At 44.7% G+C, this 21026-nt stretch overlaps 2 protein-coding genes across 14 annotated transcripts in view; one reads left to right on the top strand and one right to left on the bottom strand.

Annotated features, from left to right (window-relative positions):
• Positions 1 to 2985, top strand: part of CSE1L (chromosome segregation 1 like) — a 33991-nt gene extending 31006 nt beyond the window's left edge. For all 4 annotated transcript variants that reach the window (XM_019756157.2, XM_019756155.2, XM_074317178.1 and 1 more), the window contains 3 exons: positions 467 to 613; positions 1369 to 1600; positions 2424 to 2985. In XM_019756157.2, coding sequence (XP_019611716.1) covers positions 467 to 613; positions 1369 to 1600; positions 2424 to 2513 — 469 coding nt within the window. In that variant the 3' untranslated portion in view covers positions 2514 to 2985. The remainder of the gene's footprint in view (positions 1 to 466; positions 614 to 1368; positions 1601 to 2423) is intronic.
• A 9602-nt stretch (positions 2986 to 12587) lies between these two features.
• The window catches only part of STAU1 (staufen double-stranded RNA binding protein 1), a 47517-nt gene continuing 39078 nt past the window's right edge, over positions 12588 to 21026 (bottom strand). For all 10 annotated transcript variants that reach the window (XM_074317187.1, XM_074317184.1, XM_074317186.1 and 7 more), the window contains 7 exons: positions 20555 to 20698; positions 18540 to 18686; positions 17183 to 17258; positions 16637 to 16956; positions 15944 to 16066; positions 15097 to 15182; positions 12588 to 14128 (listed from right to left, as the gene is read on the bottom strand). In XM_074317187.1, coding sequence (XP_074173288.1) covers positions 14113 to 14128; positions 15097 to 15182; positions 15944 to 16066; positions 16637 to 16956; positions 17183 to 17258; positions 18540 to 18686; positions 20555 to 20698 — 912 coding nt within the window. In that variant the 3' untranslated portion in view covers positions 12588 to 14112. The remainder of the gene's footprint in view (positions 14129 to 15096; positions 15183 to 15943; positions 16067 to 16636; positions 16957 to 17182; positions 17259 to 18539; positions 18687 to 20554; positions 20699 to 21026) is intronic.

Raw genomic sequence — 21026 nt, 5'->3', positions numbered from 1 at the left:
GATGTTTGAATGCTTGCAACAACAGAGAATGATTGGCTAAATCTTTTTTTTTAATATAGCTATTAACATTTAGTTATAGGTATGCAAGCATAGACAGTTGGGAAGTTTGTAGTTCAAGAATGTTAAAACCAGTTATTTGGGTGATTCTTTTTTCTTCTTGCTCTTGTTTATCCCTGTTTTCTCATTTTTAAAAGATTTCTTGAGTAATTTTTTAAAAAGTATACAAGACCGAAAAATGGCTGAAAAGATTCCACTTGCACATAAGCTTAAGTAATGTTCACAAAAGATGGCGACTGGCCACTGGGTAGAGCTTTGATGTTTTGTCATCTCTAGGTCTTTTCCATTCAGCTGACCAAATATTTTAATCTTGTTATTTTGTAAAGTTTTCTTATAATAAGCAATTCACTCTTTAATTATAGTGTAGTCTGATTTAATATTGACTGGGTTTGTTTGCTTCGATTAACAGAATGTTTGGAATGGTTTTGGAAAAAATCATTATTCCTGAAGTTCAGAAAGTATCTGGAAATGTAGAGAAAAAGATTTGTGCGGTTGGTATAACCAAATTACTAACAGAATGTCCCCCAATGATGGACACTGAGTATACCAAGCTATGGTAAGTCCTCTCAAGTTTTTGGAAATTACAACTTCCTTTCCTTATGACTGCAGAATTAACCAAGCTTATTCTCTAGGGCTAAGAGAATTGGGTTCTGGTTTCGGCTTCTCCAGTAGCAACCACCAGATCCAAGATATGACTTATGGATCCTTCAGGGCCTAAAAAGATCCTGTTTTCTGATTCTTAACTTTTGGGGGAGTTAGAGACCATTCATGAGCCCCTTGAGAGTCTAGTGAAAATGCCTGTTCTAGATCATCTCTAAGACTATCTTACAGTAGATGCCCAAGCAAACTGGCTTAAGTCTTTAAGAGGAGAAACTGAACAGACTAAGAGAAGATCTTACATGCTTGTGCTCAGTGTCCGGCAGACAGCGTTTCTTGGCCTCTTGCTTCTCCTTTTCTTATTATGGTTTCACTCAAGCAGCAATTTCCAACTTGAGGCTTAGTTCTTCCAACTTCTAGCATTGAGTCTCCGTGGTTTAGGTTGAGTCACATAGCCTTCTGGCAGCTAGGCCTGGGTCACAGCCAGTTTGAGAGCTCTGAAGATGGAGTAGTTTTCAAGAGAGACATTGGGGTGCTGCAGCCAATAGAATTGAAAAATGGTTTCTGGGTGGGCATAAGCACTGATGTCCTTCTTAATGTCAGCAGTCCCTTACTCTTGAGACTGAGTCCATAATTTGTGTTTCTGAGGAATTGCTATAAAGATCTTCAAAGTATTTACTTAATTTTTTGTCTTCTTGCTTTCTTCTAATCCAGGACTCCTTTGTTGCAGTCTCTGATTGGCCTTTTTGAGTTACCTGAAGATGATACCATTCCTGATGAAGAACATTTTATTGACATAGAAGACGCACCAGGATACCAGACTGCCTTCTCACAATTGGCATTTGCTGGGAGAAGAGAGCATGATCCCGTAGGTCAGATGGTGAACAACCCCAAGATTCACCTGGCACAGTCACTTCACAAATTGTCTACTGCTTGTCCCGGAAGGGTAAGGTCTTTGTGTGATTAATGGAGACCTTTACGGGAAGGGAAGAGGGTCGGAGTTGTTCTGGTGCCTGTTGTCATGGGTCAGCATAACCAAACAGCATCCTACCGAGTTACAGGCAAGGCTTCTTTTTCTTTAGGTAAAACGGTAGGCCCCCTTTTTTGTATGATGTGCTACAGAAAGTATTTTAGGAGTGAAACATTTCAAGGGATAAAGTCCTTTGACTAGAAATGGATTTATTTTCCAGATTAAAATAATCTCTGTTATTAAAATGTGGGCATTTATTGATTTTATTAACTGTAGCACACTCATAAATTAAATAATGGAATATGGAGTAAACCCTAATAATGGCTGTATAGTTCCATTAGTACCTTTTATAGTCTTAAATTTATATTTTTCATTGTTTTATTATGGAAAACTTCAAACAGATAGAAACAGCACAATGAACTCTCATGTTCCAACCTTCAATAATTTCCAATATTCTGCCAATTTTCTTTCATTCGTTCCTTGTTTGTTTGCTAGAGAGTTTTAGCAAGCCTTAGGCAGCATGTCATTTCACCCATATGTACTCATTATGTATCACTAACCCATAGGGCATTTTTACACATAAGCACAAGGCCACTGTCACACTGAACAACAGTAATTTACTGATTCGCGTTTTAGACCTACCCATTTTTGAAGGCATAAAAGCAGTTGAGTTACTTGGGAATCTTAACAGTTGTCGGTGACAGACTGCCCTTCTCAGAGCTGTGGCAGCTCTCCTGTAGACAGTGGGGTTTGTGTTGATGTGTCAGGATCGCCAACAGCCGTTTCCCGTCTCTTGTAGGTTCCATCAATGGTGAGCACCAGCCTCAACGCAGAAGCGCTCCAGTATCTGCAAGGATACCTTCAGGCAGCCAGTGTGACACTGCTGTGAACTGCATTGAGCGATTTGGCCAAGCCTAGGAAGGTTTCTGAGGAAACCAGGTGACTTCTCAGCACAGCTGCGCAGAAACAAAGCAAGTTTTCTTTTGAACCTCTCACAAATTCCATCTTGTAAAGAATGCTTGAGCAAATTAGGTGGCTTGTGTGATCAAAAATGTAAGTGGGTGGCGTTTCCAGTTTGCAGCTTCAAGGGCCAAGTATTAATGTTCAGCATTTGCACTGTGTGATAATTTTAAAATTTTGATGGACACTGACTGGACTGAAGACTTTGTCTGTTACTAAACCTTGTTTTGAGGCTGTTGCCATCTTGTTTTTCTTGTCCTTTGTACTTTCGTCTGTTTTCCTTATGCTTTTATTTGGAAATGTAAGTAGAGTCCATTGTGTGACTCGCCAAGTGCACATTTCATAGTTTCAAGCCTGTAATCACAATAAAACCCTAAAATATGTATCTAAGAACATCTTAAGGACAGGTTTTTGATGTTCTCTGACCATTTTATGATGAATTTAAATTTTTCCAAATAATTCACTCAAATTATTGAGTCTTTTTACAAGGGAACATTAATACTCTTCTTTGGGGTTGCTGCATGATAGATGGTAAAGGCTAGTGTTAGGCTCCTGTGTGGTAGGAGAAGGCAGCCATGAAGTGTATGGATTCATTTCCCTATTTCTGCGTTTCCTGCCTTATAAATTGATGGGAGAGAAAAACTTGGCAACGTGGAAGCCACAGGGGACAGCTCGGGGAAACGTTTCACAGGCCTGATGCAAAAGGAGACCTATTTGAGAAGTGGGGAACCAAATGAGAAGAGATTTATTTACCTTGCACCATATTCTTGCCAGTAGTTAGAGTCAACTCTTCTGCATCTGGAGGGGGAAATGCTGCTTCCAGGAACCTGCAGCAAATGTCAGCTGAGAACACGGATCCTGCTCTGTCTCCAACCTCAGGGCAAAAAGGGAGTCCCGCCCACAGGTCCTGCCACTCCCAGACAGCAGGCCTAAGGGTCCTAGGAAGGCTGGACAGACCCACTCCTGAGGTCCAAATGTAACCTGGAGCCAACCCTACACAGCCTCCTCTGTTGTGACTGCAGAGCTCAGGCCAGAACAAGGGAAAAAGTCCCTGCGATGGTCTTACTGGTACCCTTACGTGGCCAGTCAGTGAGGCCACAGAACTTTCCCAAGGAGGATATCCAGTCATCGAAGTAGCTAAACACTGTGCTCCCCTCTTCCCATGACCTAAATTATAGACCACTACCTGAAAACTACATGAACAGAAGTCCTATTACTAAGGAGATAAAGAAGCTCCAATAAGACTGGTAGGAGGGGCGGGGAGTTCCCGTATATACACAGTGTGGCAGTTAAGAACTGGGAAGGATAGTTCAGCTGAGGAGGTCCCTCCTGAGAAGTGATGGGTCCCAGACCCCCACTCTGCTCCCCAGCTACAGGCACCAGTGCCGGGAGGAAGAGTCCCCATAACGCAGCAGTGAAAACCAGCAGGAATTGCATCCAAGTGAGACGGAGGGCTGCTGGCTTCCCAGGAGTTCTTCTTGAGTGACCTGTGCACAGACTCGCTCATTCACTTGCCCTGGGCTCCAGTGCCACCAAGACAGCAGCTCAAAAACCGCCCGGGGCATATCGGAGGAACTGGAGCTTCCAGGCAAGAGTTGGAGGGTCAGGACAGTTCCTTCCCAGGACAGAAGCAGCACTGGCAGGCACCACTGCTCCTTTGTTGAGTCTGTCCTCCACCCAGCTGGCAGGCGTGGGCGGGCGCCAGTCTGAGCTCCATTAATCTAACACCAATCCGCCTCCCATGTCCCCAACCAAGTCACTTCCAGTGGCTTTTCCACATAAGCGACCTGCCTTGGGGGGCACAGAACTTTCCTGCAATTTCTCACAGGCCCACAAACCTCAAACAAACAGTGGCTGGCCTGGGCGTCCCCTGTGCCTCTTGCTAAGCAGCCCCAAGCCCAACACAAGCGACAACTGGTTAAAACTGCATGGTCCCTCCATTAGCCACAAGCCTGGCTTCAGTTCCCAGCGTAGCCTGTCCCCGGGATCTCCACGCCCACCACCAGCGGCAACTAACTGCAGATCACTTTTTAGCTCTAACTAGGTGGCCCCAAGCCAGGCATGAACAGTGGGTGCACCAGAGCCCCACCTATAACACTCCAGGTCCAACATACCCAGTGGCTGCCTTCAGACCACACCAGAGCACCCCCAACCAGCTCCACAGACACACCCAAAGGGAGTACTTGCCTGGCACGATAGCCCGTTTAAAGCAATCTCTGCTGTGGGGTCAGTCCCCACGCAATAGCTTGTCTACTCTAGTCACGGCCAGACCGCTCAGTCAGTCAGCCTTGGGGTCACAGTCCTACCCACTGACATACCAACAATCAAGACTAAACTACAACAGGAGGGCACACAACCCACACGGGATACGCCTAGAGCATCCAGCTCAGGTGAACAGGGAGAGTGCCACAGTCCCACAGGACACCTACATGAGGCTTCCTGCCAGGACTGGGAAACAGCACAGCTACCTAATACATAGAAACAAACACAGGGAGCCAGCCAAAATGAGGCGACAAATGTCCCAAATGAAAGAACAGGACAAAATTCCAGAAAAAGACTGAACAAAATGGAGACAAGCAATCTACCAAACACATGTTTAAAACAGTGGCAATTAGTATGCTCAACGAACTTAGGGGAAGAATAGGTGAACCCTGGAGATCTTCAACAAAAGAGATTTTAAAAATACAAAGAACCAATCAGAAATGAAGAAAACGGAATCAACAGATTAGATAAAGCAGGATAGAGACAACATATCCCAAAACACCCAATCTGAACAGCCAAAAGAAAGATTTTTTTTCAAACGAGGGTATTTAAAAGGGACCTTTGGGACAACATCAAGCATGACAACATTCACATCATATAGGTACCAGAAGAAGGAGCGAGTGAGCAAGGGATTCAAAACCTATTTGAAGAAATAATAACTGAAAACTTCTCATACAAGTCCAGGAAGTGCAGAGTCCCAAACAAGATGAACACAAAAAGGCCCACATTGAGACACATCATAAAATGCCAAAAATTGAAGATAAAGAATCTTAAAAGTTAGCAAAAGAAAAGCAGTATATTACCAACAAGGGAGCGCCCATAAGACTGTCAGTTGGTTTCTCAAACTTTGCAGGTCAGAGGGATTGGCATGCAATATTCAAAGTGGTGGGGGGAGGGGGGGAAGACCTATCACCAGATTAACTCCAGCAAGGCTATCATCCAGAATTTCAGGAGACGAAAGTTTCCCCAACAAGGAAAAGCTAAAGGAATTCACCACTAAATCAGTATTACAAGAAATGTTAAAGGGACTTCTCTAAGTAGAAAGAAAATTATCAAAAATATGAATAAGGGGCGGCTGGTTCCTCAGTGGTTAGAGCACAGTATTCCTAACACCAAGGTCGCCAGTTTGATTCCCACATGGGCCCATGAGTTGTGCCCCCCCCCACAACTAGATTGAAAACCATGACTTGATGTGGAGCTGAGCTGCGCCCCCCCACACACACACACAATTAGATTGAAAACAATAACTTGACATGGAGCTGATGGGTCCTGGAAAAACACTGTTCACCAATATTCCCCAATAAATTTTTTTTTTTAAATATGAATAAGAAATTCTCACTGACAAAGGCAAACACTAGTACAAAGGTTAAAAGGCAAAAGTAGAAAGATCATGTGTAATTACAATAAATTAAGGGATACACACAAACACATAAAAAGTGAAAAATGACAAATGTGCAGAGAGTGAGTAAAAACTAGATTTTGGAATGTGTTCAAACTTAAGCGACCATCAACAAAACAGACTGCTATAAACATAGCATAGTATATATATGAAGCACATGGTAACAGCAAACCAAAAATCTACAAGATAAAAGAAATCCAAACAATACTATATAAAATCAGCATAGGGCCAGCCCGGTGGCTCAGGCGGTTAGAGCTCCATGCTCCTAACTCCGAAGGCTGCTGGTTCGATTCCCACATGGGCCAGTGGGCTCTCAACCACAAGGCTGCCAGTTCAATTCCTCGACTCCCGCAAGGGATGGTGGGCAGCGCCCCCTGCAACTAAGATTGAACACGGCACCTTGAGCTGAGCTGCCGCTGAGCTCCCGGATGGCTCAGTTGGTTGGAATGTGTCCTCTCAACCACAAGGTTGCCGGTTCGACTCCCGCAAGGGATGGTGGGCTGTGCCCCCTGCAACTAGAAAACGGCAACTGGACCTGGAGCTGAGCTGCGCCCTCCACAACTAAGACTGAAAGGACAACAACTTGAAGTTGAACGGCACCCTCCACAACTAAGATTGAAAGGACAACTTGGAAAAAAGGCCTGGAAGTACACACTGTTCCCCAATAAAGTCCTGTTCCCCTTCCCCAATAAAATATTAAAAAAAAAAAAATCAGCATACAAGAGAGCAATGAGAATAAGAAAGCAACATAGAATGACAAACAGAAAACAAAGTGGCAATAATTACATACCTATCAATAATTATAAATGTAAATAGATTAAATGCCCTAATCAAAAGACATACAGTGGTTGAATGGATTACAAAAACAAGACATACAGATGCGGCCTACAAGAGATGGATTTCAGATCAAAACAGACTGAAAAGGGATGGAAAAAGATATTCTGTGCAAATGGAAATGGAAAAAAAAAACTGGGGTAGCAATACTTATATGAGACAAAACAGACTTTAAAACGGGCTGCAACAAAAGACAAGAACGGCATTTCATAACAATAAAAAGATCAAGAGGCTGTAACTCTCAAACACTCTGTACCCAAAGTAGGAGCACCTAAATAAAGCAAAATTGATGGGACATAAAAGGAGAGATCAGTAGTACTAGTAGGGGACTTTAAGACCCACTAACATCAATGGATAGGTCATCCAGGTAGAAAATCAACAACTGGCCTTAAATGACACATTAGATAAGATGTACTTAATTGATATATTTAAGACATTTCCCACAAAAGTAGCAGAATAAATACATTCTTTTCAAATGGACATGGAACATTTTCCATGATGGACCACATGTTAGGCCACAAAACAGTAAATTTTAACAAAATTGAAATCATATCAAGCATCTTCTCCAATCATAATGGTATGGAATTAGAAACCACAAGAATAAAACTGAAAAGCACACAAACAAGTGAAGGCAAAATAACATGCTACTAAACAATGAGGAAAGGAAACCATCAACCAAATGAAAAGACAACCTACAGAATGGGAGAAGATATTCGCCAGTGATACATCTGATTATATAAAGAACTTATACAACTTAACACCAAAGACAAACAATCTGATTAAAAATGGGTAGAGGATCTGAAGACATTTCTCCAAAGAGGACATACAGATGGCCAATAGACATGAAAAGATGCTCAACGTCACTAATCATCAGAGAAATGCGAATTAAAACCACAATTTTATGTCATACCTGTCAGAATGGCTATCATCAATAAATCAACAAACAAGTGTTGGTGAAGATGTGGAGAAAAGGGAACCCTCAGTGTTGGCGGGAGTACAAATTGGTGCAGCCACTATGGAAAACAGTATGGAAGTTCCCCCAGAACAGAACTGCCATATGACCCAGCAATCCCACTTCTGCGTATTTGAAGAAATCCAAAAAAACTAATTTGAACATACAACCCTATGTTCGTTGCAGCATTGTTTACAATGGCCAAGATATGGAAGCAACCTGTGTGTCCATCAATAGACGAATGGATAAAGAAGAGGTGGTACATATATACAATGGAATATTATTCAATCATAGAATGAAAGCTTAGTGTTTGCATCAACATGGGCAGACCTAGAGAGTATTATGCTAAGTATGTCAGGCAAATACCGTATGATCTCACGTATACCGTATGTGGAATCTAAAAAACAGAGAACAAATTGATGGTTGCCAACTGGGTGGGGGAAAAGGTGAAGGGATTAAGAAGTATAAATTGCCAGTTATAAAAACAGTCACGGAGATGTAAAGTACAGCACAGTCAATATCGTCAATAATATTTTAACTACATATTGGTGACAGATGGGTACTAGACTTTTTGGGGTGATCATTTAGTAAGTTATATAAATGTCTAATCACTATGTTGTACACCGAAAACTAATATAATATTGCATGTCACTTGTAACTGAAAAATAATAAAAACTTCCCAAGGAGAAGCGGGGTGGGGGTGACAAACTTCACAGACTGCCACAGGTGAGGTGGCGTGTCCTAACAGAACGTCCTTCCCTCAGCTCTGAACTTCCTGCCACAGCCACAGGCCCAGTTCTCAGTGTCCCAACAGGCTGCTTAGGCCCTGGGCTGGGACAGCAGACTCGAGCCAGTTGAGTTGTGTCTGCGACAGCATGGCCTCAGCTGTCTTCCATTTAGCCAAAGGCAGCATTTCTCCACGTGATTCAAAGGGTCTGTGGTGCCATTCAAAGGAACGTGTATCGTTGGTAGTTGTGTATTTTGTGTTAGGGGAAAAATCACTACAATTTCATGGATATTACTGCTGAGGACAGTGGTTCTCAAAGCACCACATCCTGACGCAGGCCCTCGTTAGAAACGCACATTCCTGAGCCACAGGCCTGCAGTATCAGAATCAATCAGAAAGACTCACGGCGTGGCAAAAGCTGTGAACATGATTGGGGAACAGTGATCTAAAGCTTCCCAGCCTCCAAAATGAGAAGGGATCACATTTCCAAGATGTGAAATTAACAGCTTCAGTTTTAGATTGGTGGATCCGACAGCTATGGCGGGAGCCGCAGGCCTCTGGGCCTCTGCAGGACTCATCCCTCCCTCCAAGTACAGCTGAGATGGACACAGATTCTTGTCCTCATGGGCTCTGTCTCCACACGTTTTCTTGGGGGAAGACTTGGAAGTGGACTGGGATCTGTGTTCCAAGGCCGAGAGCCCTAGCGCAGACAGGAGGAGGAAGAGGGCCCGAGGAATGACTCACCGCCTGCAGCAGGGAACCAGCCACCCTGAGTGGCAGGACTGGAAGGGCAAACGGAGCAGCGGCTTCAGAGCATGTCTGGGCCACAAGAACAGAAGGCATTTATTGAGTACACATAGCCCTGAGCACTTGGAGAAGCTACCAACATGTCCTGTCTTAATCGCGTGAGGGAAGTTCTTTGGGGCTTTCAGGGCAGACTGGTGCCAACAAACTTCTAGGCCCTAACTTCCCAAGTTTTAAAATTACCACGACCCAAAGGCTGTTTTACTGTGACCACTGCTGGATTGGTGGGTGTTTCCGTCAAAGTAGGTTTTGAGGAATATTTTTGAAAGAATATTTTTTTAAATATTAAACTTGGGTTATTAAGCACATATTAAGCAAAACAGCACAAAATTCCTAAATTATATATATATATTTTGTTAATAAAAATTAGGATAACATTTAAAGTACAAGGAAGTCTAATTAGAATATGGGTTTTTAAAAATTATAGTTTCACATGTACGGAGGGTGTCAAAAAATGTATACACATTTCAAGAAAGGAAAAATATTAAAATTGTAACACTCAATATATACCGATAACAAAAGATGAATACAAGTCACGTTTGACTTCTGCAATTACAAGAGGTGCTCAAAGCGGTTACCATCAGCATCCAGACACTTCTGATGATGGCAAACTATTGCTTGAGCAACGTCGACCGAAGTGTCCACTTGTGGACATTTTTTTTTGGCACCCCCAGTATATTCTATATACAGAGCGACAAATTCCAAGAAAATAACTGCTGCTTTCAGGAATCAACACCCACAGGCTCTCCTCTGAGGTAACCATTACCTCTTAAAAGAACATGCATTCCTTTAAAAGCCTATTTAAGAAAACTAGCTAATTCATCCCTGTCAATCCAGAAATGTGTAAATGCTTCAGAAATTATTTACGGATTTAGGAATTTCAAGGAAGTTTTTCTTTTTCTTTTTTGGTCTGTTTCTAAGGGCACACAAACATTTATGCACTTAAAACAAAGATGGTAGTGATGGATGTTGCTAAAGCTAAGTTCCATGTAGACAGACAAAGGCTGTACATCTCCATCCCTGGGTTTAGTTCCTGGGTGTCATATTCTGCTGAGCTCACAGTAGCCCTTACACAGCAAGCAGCAGCTTCCTGCTTCTTGAGAATGGCCAATTTATTTTCTCTTGATCACGCCAATCCCAGATTCCCTCGTATCTCTTACCAGACCTTGGGATCCACCCAAGACGACTGTAACTGGGCATTCGCCCTACAAAGCCATGCTCGCTCGCTCACTGAGCTGTGGAAGGAAACCTAGATTCAGAGGAACACTTTTTTTCTAAGAGCGATTCACATTCCTCTGGCTCAAAAAAGCCTTTGAAAAACAAAAAAAACCCAGCTACAGGGACATCATCTTCACTCATTAAAATCTCCGTGTGATAAGAGGAACTTGACAATGTCAGCACGCCCCTGTGGGGTGACGGAGTCCCAAGCTTGTCTATGCCAAGGTCAAGGAGCCCTTCCTTTGAGGATCGGTGCTCCACAAATCCTGACACCCAGCCTTAGCGTGGCTGACTCACACCATCTTTATTTCAGACCTGCCTCTCAGGTGCCTTCCTGTCTGCTACTCTGCCTACAGTCGGAAAACCAGGACTGCATATATTGTCCCAAGGGCAGAAGTACCTAGTTTGGGCTCAAAGGTTCTTGCAACTTTAAAGAGATCATGTTGGGATGAAAATGAGCACAAACTCTTGGTTCCCGGGCAGCTCTCTCAAAGCCCATTGAGACAGCTACTGCAGTGAGTGGATGCTCAGATGACAGCTACAGGGTTGCCTCATGGCCAAGGCTGGTCTGCAAGTTGATACTCGAAGAGCACTCAAGGACATCCCATCTGGACATCTTTTCAAAGAAGCCAGAGATGTATCGCCTTCCAAAAACCCTCTTATCAAAGAATCTTTCCTGACAATATCCCTGATGTGAAGTGGAAATTTCCCCTTTTGGAGTGTTGTCAATGAAGGACAACTGGCAACAGCCAACTAGAAGCTCTGAATTACTTCTAAGACTGCGTCCCATTACCAACAAGCATCCTGAGAGAGGACCTGAAAGCTGGGAGGACGCAGTGCGCCCTCAGCAGACACCTAAAACCACAGGTGGCAAGTGGGGGGGGGGGTTGTCAAGGCTGGGAGAATGGCTACAATCTCCATGTTGGAGAAAGTACTAAGAACAGAAAGGGGAAGGCCGTGAAGAACCCAGAGGTACTGGAGGTATCAGTATAAACAGTAGCTTTTAAATATACATATAGACAATAGATGTGTGTGTACATATATACTGTGTTTCCCGGAAAATAAAACCTCGCTGGACCATCACCTCTAATGCGTTTTATGGAGCGAACGTTAATATTAAGACCCAGTATTATATCATATATCATATCATACCATATCATAGTAAAATAAGACCGGGTCTTATATTAACGTTTGCTCCAAAAGACGCATTAGAGCTGATGGTCTGGCTAGGTCTCATTTTCGGGGAAACATGGTACACACATACATATACACACATGCCTTTCCTGTCTGTTTAGAGGACCTAGAAACAACACCCCTGTAGCAATGAGTGCTCAGAGCACCCAGACCTTGGTTTCCAGGTGCTGTCTGTCACTAAAGGGGACCAGGGCTCCTTGGATAAATGGCTGAATCTAGGGCTGGGGAAGTCCCCGCAGTGTTGAGTCCTCTCTACTCAGCATTTTCCCGTAACTAATCACTTCCGGTTTTCCTGGCAGTGCAATCCATAGGCTGGTTTTACACTGAACAACCCTAAAAGCATCTCCTAAAACTGAAAGAAAACACCAGCCCCCGCCAGCAGGCTAGAATGCAGCACCTCTCCCCTTCACTCCTCCGAGAGCACCTGAGGAAAGTGGAGACTCACGGCATCGGGAAGTCTCTGGGTCACTTCTCTGCACGGCAATGTCAGCTTCTGAGGCCTCTCCTTCACCTGGTGCCCACATGCTTCTGGCAGCCACGCCCCCCACGCACACCGTGCTTCCGTGCCCTCGCTCACATCTTCCCCTTAGTTACTGTTCAACAGGACCACAAATTCATTAGTAGCTGTTTATTGATCAATGGTTTGATATAAAGTTATTTCAGATCTTCAGAATTTTGCCCAAATAGAATCAAGCATTACAAAGTTTTTTCTTAAAAAAGGGTAGGAGACAAGTTGGGAGGGGACCCAACTTAGCAGTAGTGGCATTTGAGAATAAATTAACAAAAAAAAAAATTTAGTATTACCATTTATTGGTGACAAATACTAAGTTTTACTTACATTCCATGGGGAGAAAAAATGGCAGCGTAAACAATGAAGTGAAGCAGTACGTAACTCGCGAGGCTACCGTGCTGTTCATCCGACCCAAGCAGGACCTCACTGCACACACTTCTGTGCACAGCAGCACAACATCAAAAGCAACAGTTGCAGATAAACATGGGGCATTCTCTTCGGCCCTACATGGGGATGTAACCACAGTTTAAAGCACTCAAGGAGAGTCAATCTGCGTTTCCGTGTTTTCTAAGTACTCCCCGGAAATCACACCCTGTAGTGTCGGGAAAGCTACGTCCTCAACAGTCTTACGCATATGCACACAATTTTTTAATAATCTTTAAAAGATCAAAGTTCATTTAAGTCCTGTTGCATTAACAAAAATGAAATAGAAAAGGAACCAAATGATCATTTAAAGTTTAAAATTCCTAAATCGTCCAATTTATACAACTGTGGGAGACTTCATCAAGGTTTCTGAGAAGTCCAGGACTTTCAGCTAAACCAGAGGGCACACAATTTGCATCACTGAAATGGTCCTGGGTTAGTCCAATAAAATAAAAACGTATAACCACATACATACGGATATGATCTTTTCCGGTTAGACTAATGATAAAGTCAGTCTCAGAAAAGTTTCTAAACTGCTATGTAACTAGATACAATTGAGAAATGCTCAAATGAAAATTTATATAGTGTCATTTCAATCGAAAGAAAATAATGAAACTAAGAATACATATCTCTTTTGGAAGAGAAAGCAGTGGTGATGGTGTGGGGACCACGGGAGGCGATGGGCCGCAGCACAACGCACAGTGAGCTTGCGCTGACGAGGAAGCATTGGATTTTTCTCTGCTGCTTTCAGCTTTAGGGCCAGCTGGTCTAAGGCCTCTCTCCAGCGTCGTGTCCAGGGTTTGTCCCCAAGTATTTGAGTGAGCCAGGTAGGGAGGTGGGGGGTGGGTGGGGGGGTCATACTGTTTTCTGTTTCTTCTTTCAACAAGAAAAACAAAACAAAACAACCCAAAACCAAGCAGTGAGGTGCCCAGGGCATGGACCTGCTGGTTGCCCAGTTGAGCCAGGGCTGCTTGGCAGACCTCAGCCACCCCCGCAGCAGCTGCTGCCATGTGGGGACAAACCATAGCACATGCGAGCACAGTCACGGCTGCCTCCTTGTGAGCCCACTTTCGTCACCACTACTGTCTCCAGTTCTTTACCCATCATGTCTTCTCGGCCCACTGGAGGTATCAGAAATTCCAAATTTTCAAAGCAGTTTCAGTATATGTTGGGATTTTTATAATGGTTCATGGCCAGAAGAGGTTCAGCATCTCCCACACCTTTAAGGAAATAAAAATGAAAATGACATTATTTTTGAAACTTAAGAGAATTAAGCCCATGTTAAAAATAAAAAGAAGTGGGGGCGGCCAGGTGGCTCAGTTGGTCAGAGCATGAGCTCTCAACAAACGGGTTGCCGGTTCGATTCCCACATGGGCCAGAGAGCTGCACCCTCCACAACTAGATTGAAGACAGCTACCGCTGAGCTGCCGGAGAGGTGGCCGGATGGCTCAGTTGGTCTGAGCGTGAGCTCTCAACAACAAGGTTGCCGCTTCAATTCCCTCATGGGTTGGTGGGCTGCGCCCCCTGCAACTAAAGATTGAAAACAGCAACTGGACTTGGAGCTGAGCTGCGCCCTCCACAACTAGATTGAAGGACAACGACTTAGAGCTGATGGGCCCTGGAGAAACACAGTTACCCAATATTCCCCAATAAAAAAATAAAATAAAATAAAAAATAAATAAAAGGAAGTTAGCAGACACCGAGAAGTTCAATAGCACAAGTCCCAATTTATAATAACTGGATTAAAAGATTTCACAGGATATACTGTCAAGTGAAAAAAACAAGGAGAATGTGTGGACAGTATGTTATCTCTTGGAGGGAAAGGAAGAAAAGAAGGAAAGAAATAACTATATTTACATAAAGCAACATAGGAAGGATATATAAGAAACTCATAAAAATGTGACCTCTGGGTAGAGGTAGGGAGAAGACGGACGGGGACTGCATGAGGGCAAGATTTATCACACAATAATTTTGATTTCAGAACCATGCAAATGTATTACCTATTCAAAATTTAATTTAAAATGAAGAAAAAAGTGGAGCTCTCTGCCCCAAACTTGGAAACCCTTCAGGGGAAAGGGACAGAAAGCGACTAAGGCAAGTGGTGTTTCACTACTGAGCTGAGCAGACAGCTTGACCTTAACAAAAACGAGGAACAGAACTGCCTTTCCAAGAAAATCAGTTCACTCACACAGACATTGGTCCATTTCCTGTTCTTGGCATCTCTGTATTTTGTTGGTCCAACTCAGACAGCAACTTTAAAATGTTCAATGCAGCCTAGTGGGGGGATGAAAAGAAAAGTCAAACCACAGCCACTGCTCGGGCCCACACATAAGACACTCACTAAGGAGGGGAGGGATTCTATCGAACAACAAAGCAGGTGGTCCCACTAAATAACCCTTTTCTTTACTGTTTGAGTTTTTAAAATAAAGACAAATTACCATGGTTATTTCATCAAATTACAACCACTGTTAATTTTGTTACGTATTTCCTTCCGGTATTTTTAACCCTATGGTAACTGGACTATATGAATTGTATTTCCTACTTATACACAAAAACCTATGATTTTCCTTGTTAGAATACATTATCCTCAGGACATTCATTTGATGGATGCATTCTATTCCATCAGGTGAATATACTATAGTTTATGTAGATTAATCAATTCTTTTCAGTTTCAGTATTTCTTACAACAGTAATTTCATCGGAACAGAATGTGACAATAAGAGGCTTTCTAAAGCCGCCAGAACTTGGGCCTGCAGGTCCTCCTTCTGGTAAGAGGTGAACTGAATGACATCTGGAGGCATCCAGGATCCAGGGCCCCCACCCTCCCGCCCCCGTCAGCGTGGGCAAGGGAAGGAAGGCTTGGCTAAAGCCGATGAGTTCTGATAAATACAATGAGGAATCAATCCAGTAAACTAAGAAAAGAGTCTTCAAAATATGAAATCTACCAAACAGTCGCGTCTGTGGGAGACCCTCCACCTGTCCACCCACCCGCCTGCAGCCAGCAGCAGGCCCGAGCCGGCCCACTGGGGACGCACCATGTCATGGCAGGACTCCACATCCTTCCCGATGCCGTGGCTGATGAGAGGCGGCTGAGAGGAGCAATTGATAAGAGATACAAATTCGTTCTTGTTGTTTTTAGGGAAGTCTTTGTATTCGACCTAAGGAGGAAAAAGAAAACTGAGGCAAGGGTAGGGAAGCGGTGAATGCACGGGCACCGGCCGTGGCTCTGGCCCAGCAAGGGGGATGACAGCTCTCCCCAGGTCTAAGCCTGACATGGCCACACAGCGACTGTCAGAGGCGCACCAAGGGCTGCATGCAGAGCAGGGCCGAGGTTCCAGAATCTTCCCGGAACCTAGATGTCTACTAAAAAATCTGGTCTGAAAGAAGCCATGTCCTTTCCTACCAGGCAGAAAAGGCCCGCACAATGAATGTCTTCTCACTGAAATCTAACTGACAGCTACCAGTAGATGAGAGGCTTTGTCATTACTACAGTTAGCTTGGATTTTTCCATTTTATTACCAAAGGTCAAGATTTTCTTGTACCATACAGGCTTGTAATACTTTCCATGCCTCCCGACCCTTCCTCAGGATGACCCTCTCCCCATGCTTCCCTCATCCATCCCCCTAGACAACTTGATTTAAAAACCAAGGCACAAACTTCATTCCCTCAGAGAACCCCAAAGAAGAAGACTGCACTGCGGCCCGGACCGCACTGCTCAGGCCCCTTACCTGGAATCCCTGGACTCGGGAGAGATAGTCCAGCTGCTCAGAGGGCCTTGTGAGAGGTCCGTGGGGTACGTGGCCTGAAGACATGTTATTCTTTAAAATGGTCTCGGCTGTGGGCGAGGTGCCCCCATACAACAATTCCCGGGCTATCATGGCCGTTACCGTGGCCTTGGCAGGGTTCGGAGCCGCCCTGGTGAAATCTTTGGTGTGATGTCCTTGACTGACCCCTACAGCCTGAGCAACCTCAGGCACCATGGGAAGGATTCCAGCAGGCAGCTGCTGATGACTAAGATAAGGCATCCTAAATTCATCCTCTTTATTGCCTGGGGAGGGACACACAGACAAATCAACACAAGTCCACACACACTGCCGGCCTGGAAAGGTTATGAAGCCCCAAGCCAGGCCTCCCTCAGTGCCCTCAAAGGCCCAGGGATGGCGCAGAGCCAAACAGCACAGTGGCAACTCATCCACTGGGCACTTGCTATGACCAGGAACCACGCAAACCCCAGAATCACATTCAGATCAAGACAACGTTAATATCACACTTACTAGTCCCATTTTCATCCCCAGAGCCAGGTTCAAAAAAGGTTACTTTTCTTCCATCCCCTGGTTTCTTTATGGGTGTCTTAAAAAAAAAAAAAAGGCCATGAGTTGAAAAATTAGTTCCTGCTGTCTAAAACAACTGCAAACTCCAACCAGCATTAATCTTAGGTTTTTCCACTTCTGAAATATGAGAAGGCAATCGGCAGAAAGCCCTGCCCCAAGGCCTGGACGCCCAGCGCGTCCCATGGCAGAGCAGAGCCCCCAGCTTTCCCCCAGTGCACCCCCCGCCCACACCAGCCTGTCCATGAGCAGCAGCTGACCAAGTACACGGGACTGAAGGCTGAGCCCCGCTCTGCACTCACATGAAGCGAGGGGAACATAAAATCAGAAGGAGCCCATAGGCACCAGCCTGGTAGAGCCCAAGGTGGGGAAGGCAGCCTTCAGAGTGCAGCTAAACAATAGTTTCCTGGAGCTGACAGCCAATTAAAAGGTAAGGTGACATTTCTAGGGATAACAAACTTCAAGGGAATGCTACTGGATCAAACTTTTGTCAAACACAAGGTCTCCTTTCTGAAAAGGTAAGGATGCCTATGAATGCTGTACAAGCAGCTGGAATGAAACAGCCAAAGCCAAGTCCAGGACCTATGCAAACTCTCTGATATGTGTCTGGGGTCCCAATTATTAACTGTGTGGCCCCAGCAGATCCAACTGGCAGAGGTGACTGAATCAGCCCCGGGTTTTCTCAAGTTTATCCCGACAGGACCATTCAGTGACTAGAAACTAGGTCAGTCAAGGCTTTCGTTGAGGGCACTGCTTGCCAGTCTTGGCAGAAGTAAAATTTTCAATACGGGGTTCTTTTTATCTAGTGCTGAATTTATAAGGAAAAAGAAATCTCAAATCTAAAGTATGGATTTGGCCCTGACTCTAAAATCACACTGTCTCAGAGTCACAGAAAATCCAAAGCCTGCTCCACAACTAATGAAAGCCTAAGCTGATGAATCTTTTGTGCAGGCCTCATGCCAAGAGCACAAATAATGGAATCACACATTTTGTTACCTTCAAGCCCAATTACCCATCATCCCACAAATGGAGAGGAGCAAGCTGCCCTCCAGCAGAGTCCCAGACCAGATACTGGAACAGCTACGACTCAAGCCAGGGCTGTGCCTGTAGCCGTGGACGCGCACCTCCCATCCTGACCACGTTATAATGCTCCACACGGATAAGAGGCTGCTCAGCAGGGCTGCTCCACTGCCGAGAGGATGAGGCCTGGGCCTGAGGCCTGGCCCCAAGCTGCCAGAGCCCCCAGGACGAGGAGAGAAGGTCATCTCACAATGAGCGCAGAGACAGAGCCCCGAGTCCTCACCTTCTCCTCGGACTTGAGGGCGGGTTTGGCGGGCTGAGCCTGCGGGACTTTGAAGCCAAGGATCTCCAGCATGTTCTCGGCCGCGTTGCGTTTGGCCACCTTCTTATTGGTGCCCGTGCCCTCTGCGGTGTGGTTTCCCACCTTCACCTGCAGAAAGAAGGCAGGACTCAGGTCAGTGCTCAAACCTGCGGAGCAAAGACCGGTCAGGAACTGGTGTGCTGGCACAAGCACACGGCAAAGGTCAGAAGCTTGGCGGCTTCCGGGTGCTGCCCGGGGCTGGCCTGGATCAGCCTGCGGGAGCGGAGGGGTCCATATTCAGGAACCGGGCAAGCTGGTTGTTAAACAAAGCCATTATTAAACAGTAAGTTGTATAAGCTTATAACTAAGTAAATACTTTTAACAAACAGAGGAGATGAATACTTAAAACTCATCACTTCCTAATATGACTACATTTTACAATTATCTGTGTTTTTGAAGTTCATTACACCTGTTGTATTTGTGGATGGAAGTAACTGTGTCCTGCCGCCCGTCTCTTCCCGCCTCCATGACCAGGTTCCACATTGAGAGCTTGGAAATGGCCATGGTGGGTACACCACAGGATTCTGCTAAAAGCAAGAGTTAAGCTGTTTTGTTGACTTCTCTACTGCAGACTTAAGCGATGGAGAAAAGGCTAATAACGCAGTGTGTGCTTAAAAGCGTATCAAGTCTCAGCCTGGACATTGCAACGAGTACAAAACCTGAATTCTTCCCATCTTCGAAAATTTTCTGATTCAGCAAAGAAGTCACTCATATTGTTTACAAATAAGTGAAGTTCCAACAAGTCTTTATTGTTTTACTTTCATCTTACTTGTTAATGTAAACAAAAAGATCAACCAGTACTCATTTGTCAATGACATAAGCAACCTGGAGAACAATGAAGCATTTATGTACAGTCTGATTTTATAACATCGTCAGTGACAGTCACACTAGAGTGACAGATGTATGAAATGTACAATAGAGTGTTACACATATATTATATATTATTCACAAATTGCCTTACACATCCTTTCTGTCAGTGAAATTTATAATATGTCTACGTATGCATGTGGGTGTGTACAGAACTTCACGCGCGCGCGCGTTGCTGCCACACTACCCTCGCCTAAGAGTTGGTTGGTAAACAAATTCCAACACATACCACTGCTTACAATCCCCTTGCCAGCTGGTCTTGATCACAGACCAAAACCAAAGCCCCACATCACAAAACTGAGAGAGTCAAGAAAACCTTCCCTGGCCTGGGAGGAGGGGCCTGGGGTTGACTCCTGAGCTGGCCTCTACCAGCGACGTGACCTTGGGCAAACGACTGACCCTCTCCACAAGCTGCACTTTCCTCTCCAAGTGGACATATCAGTCCTCTTCCGACTTGGAAGGTGAAACACGTCAGGCTAAGTAATGATGCTTTCAGTTGTAAAGTGCCACCCAAGAGTTAAGTATTCTGGGTTTTACCAGAAAATACTTTTAAATTCAAATCACCACTTAAGCTAAGCTGCCAATGGAAATAAATGTTTAGTAAGTTAAATACGAGGAGAAAAGCTCTGTACTAATCTGAAGTGTCCCCAGTCGGAGGAACAGCCAACCTGGAGTCCAGATTCTACAGCAGGATTAGGAGGGGCAGGGAAGAGATCCTTTGATTTAACTCATAAAATTTACCTTCTGAAAAGAATACAGACCGTCAAGTAGATGTAATGAGAAAGAAAACCCACGCACAACCCCACCACCAGCGCTCTGCTAAACCGGCGCGCTGCCTGGGCTCCTACCTGTTGCTACAGCAGCACCTGTGCTGAGCAGCCAAGGACATGCTTTAAGGTATCAAGTTACCGCAAGCCACACGGTCCCACTATCAGTCATGCTGGTGGCAGGAGCGGCCCTCTGGGCCGACACACTGGACCCGGCCTTGAGACGGCATCGGCCCCTCATCTGCTCAGGCTCTGAGCTGCGATGAGCCAGAGAAGGGCTGCTGGTCATCCTCGCGGACTCACCTGCATCACGAACTCCCTGCGGCGAGGGAGGCCGCGCTCGGTGAGAAGCACGTACTCCGGCTCCTTCTCCTTCTTCGCCTGCTGGATCTGGGCCAGTCTGCTGATCGGGTTCATCACCTGACCATATTCTGGGCCGCTCTGCACCTGAGGAACAAGGAATGTAGAAACCGTGTGCCATGTTAGTCACAGAAAGGACCTTGCCAATTCAGAGGTCAGGACATGACAACACTTTCATACTAATCTAATGGCTCAGAATTAATCTGATCTTTTGAAAATCTTTTTTAATTGAAAGATGCTTAATGATTTTCTATGATTGATCTGAGGTGATTTTAAGGTCCTCTCAGCAAACCAACATCAACACTTCACTATGAGTAGGCAAGCATCACTGCGATGTGCGCTTTTTAACAAGAAATTTCAACACACGACAATGAATGAAGAGGTAGAAAACATATAGAACCATATTCCTAAAACT

Source organism: Rhinolophus sinicus, linkage group LG13 (genome assembly GCF_036562045.2).
Source record: "Rhinolophus sinicus isolate RSC01 linkage group LG13, ASM3656204v1, whole genome shotgun sequence".
Taxonomy (NCBI): Eukaryota; Metazoa; Chordata; class Mammalia; order Chiroptera; family Rhinolophidae; genus Rhinolophus; species Rhinolophus sinicus.
This window is presented reverse-complemented; position numbering and strand designations above follow the sequence as displayed.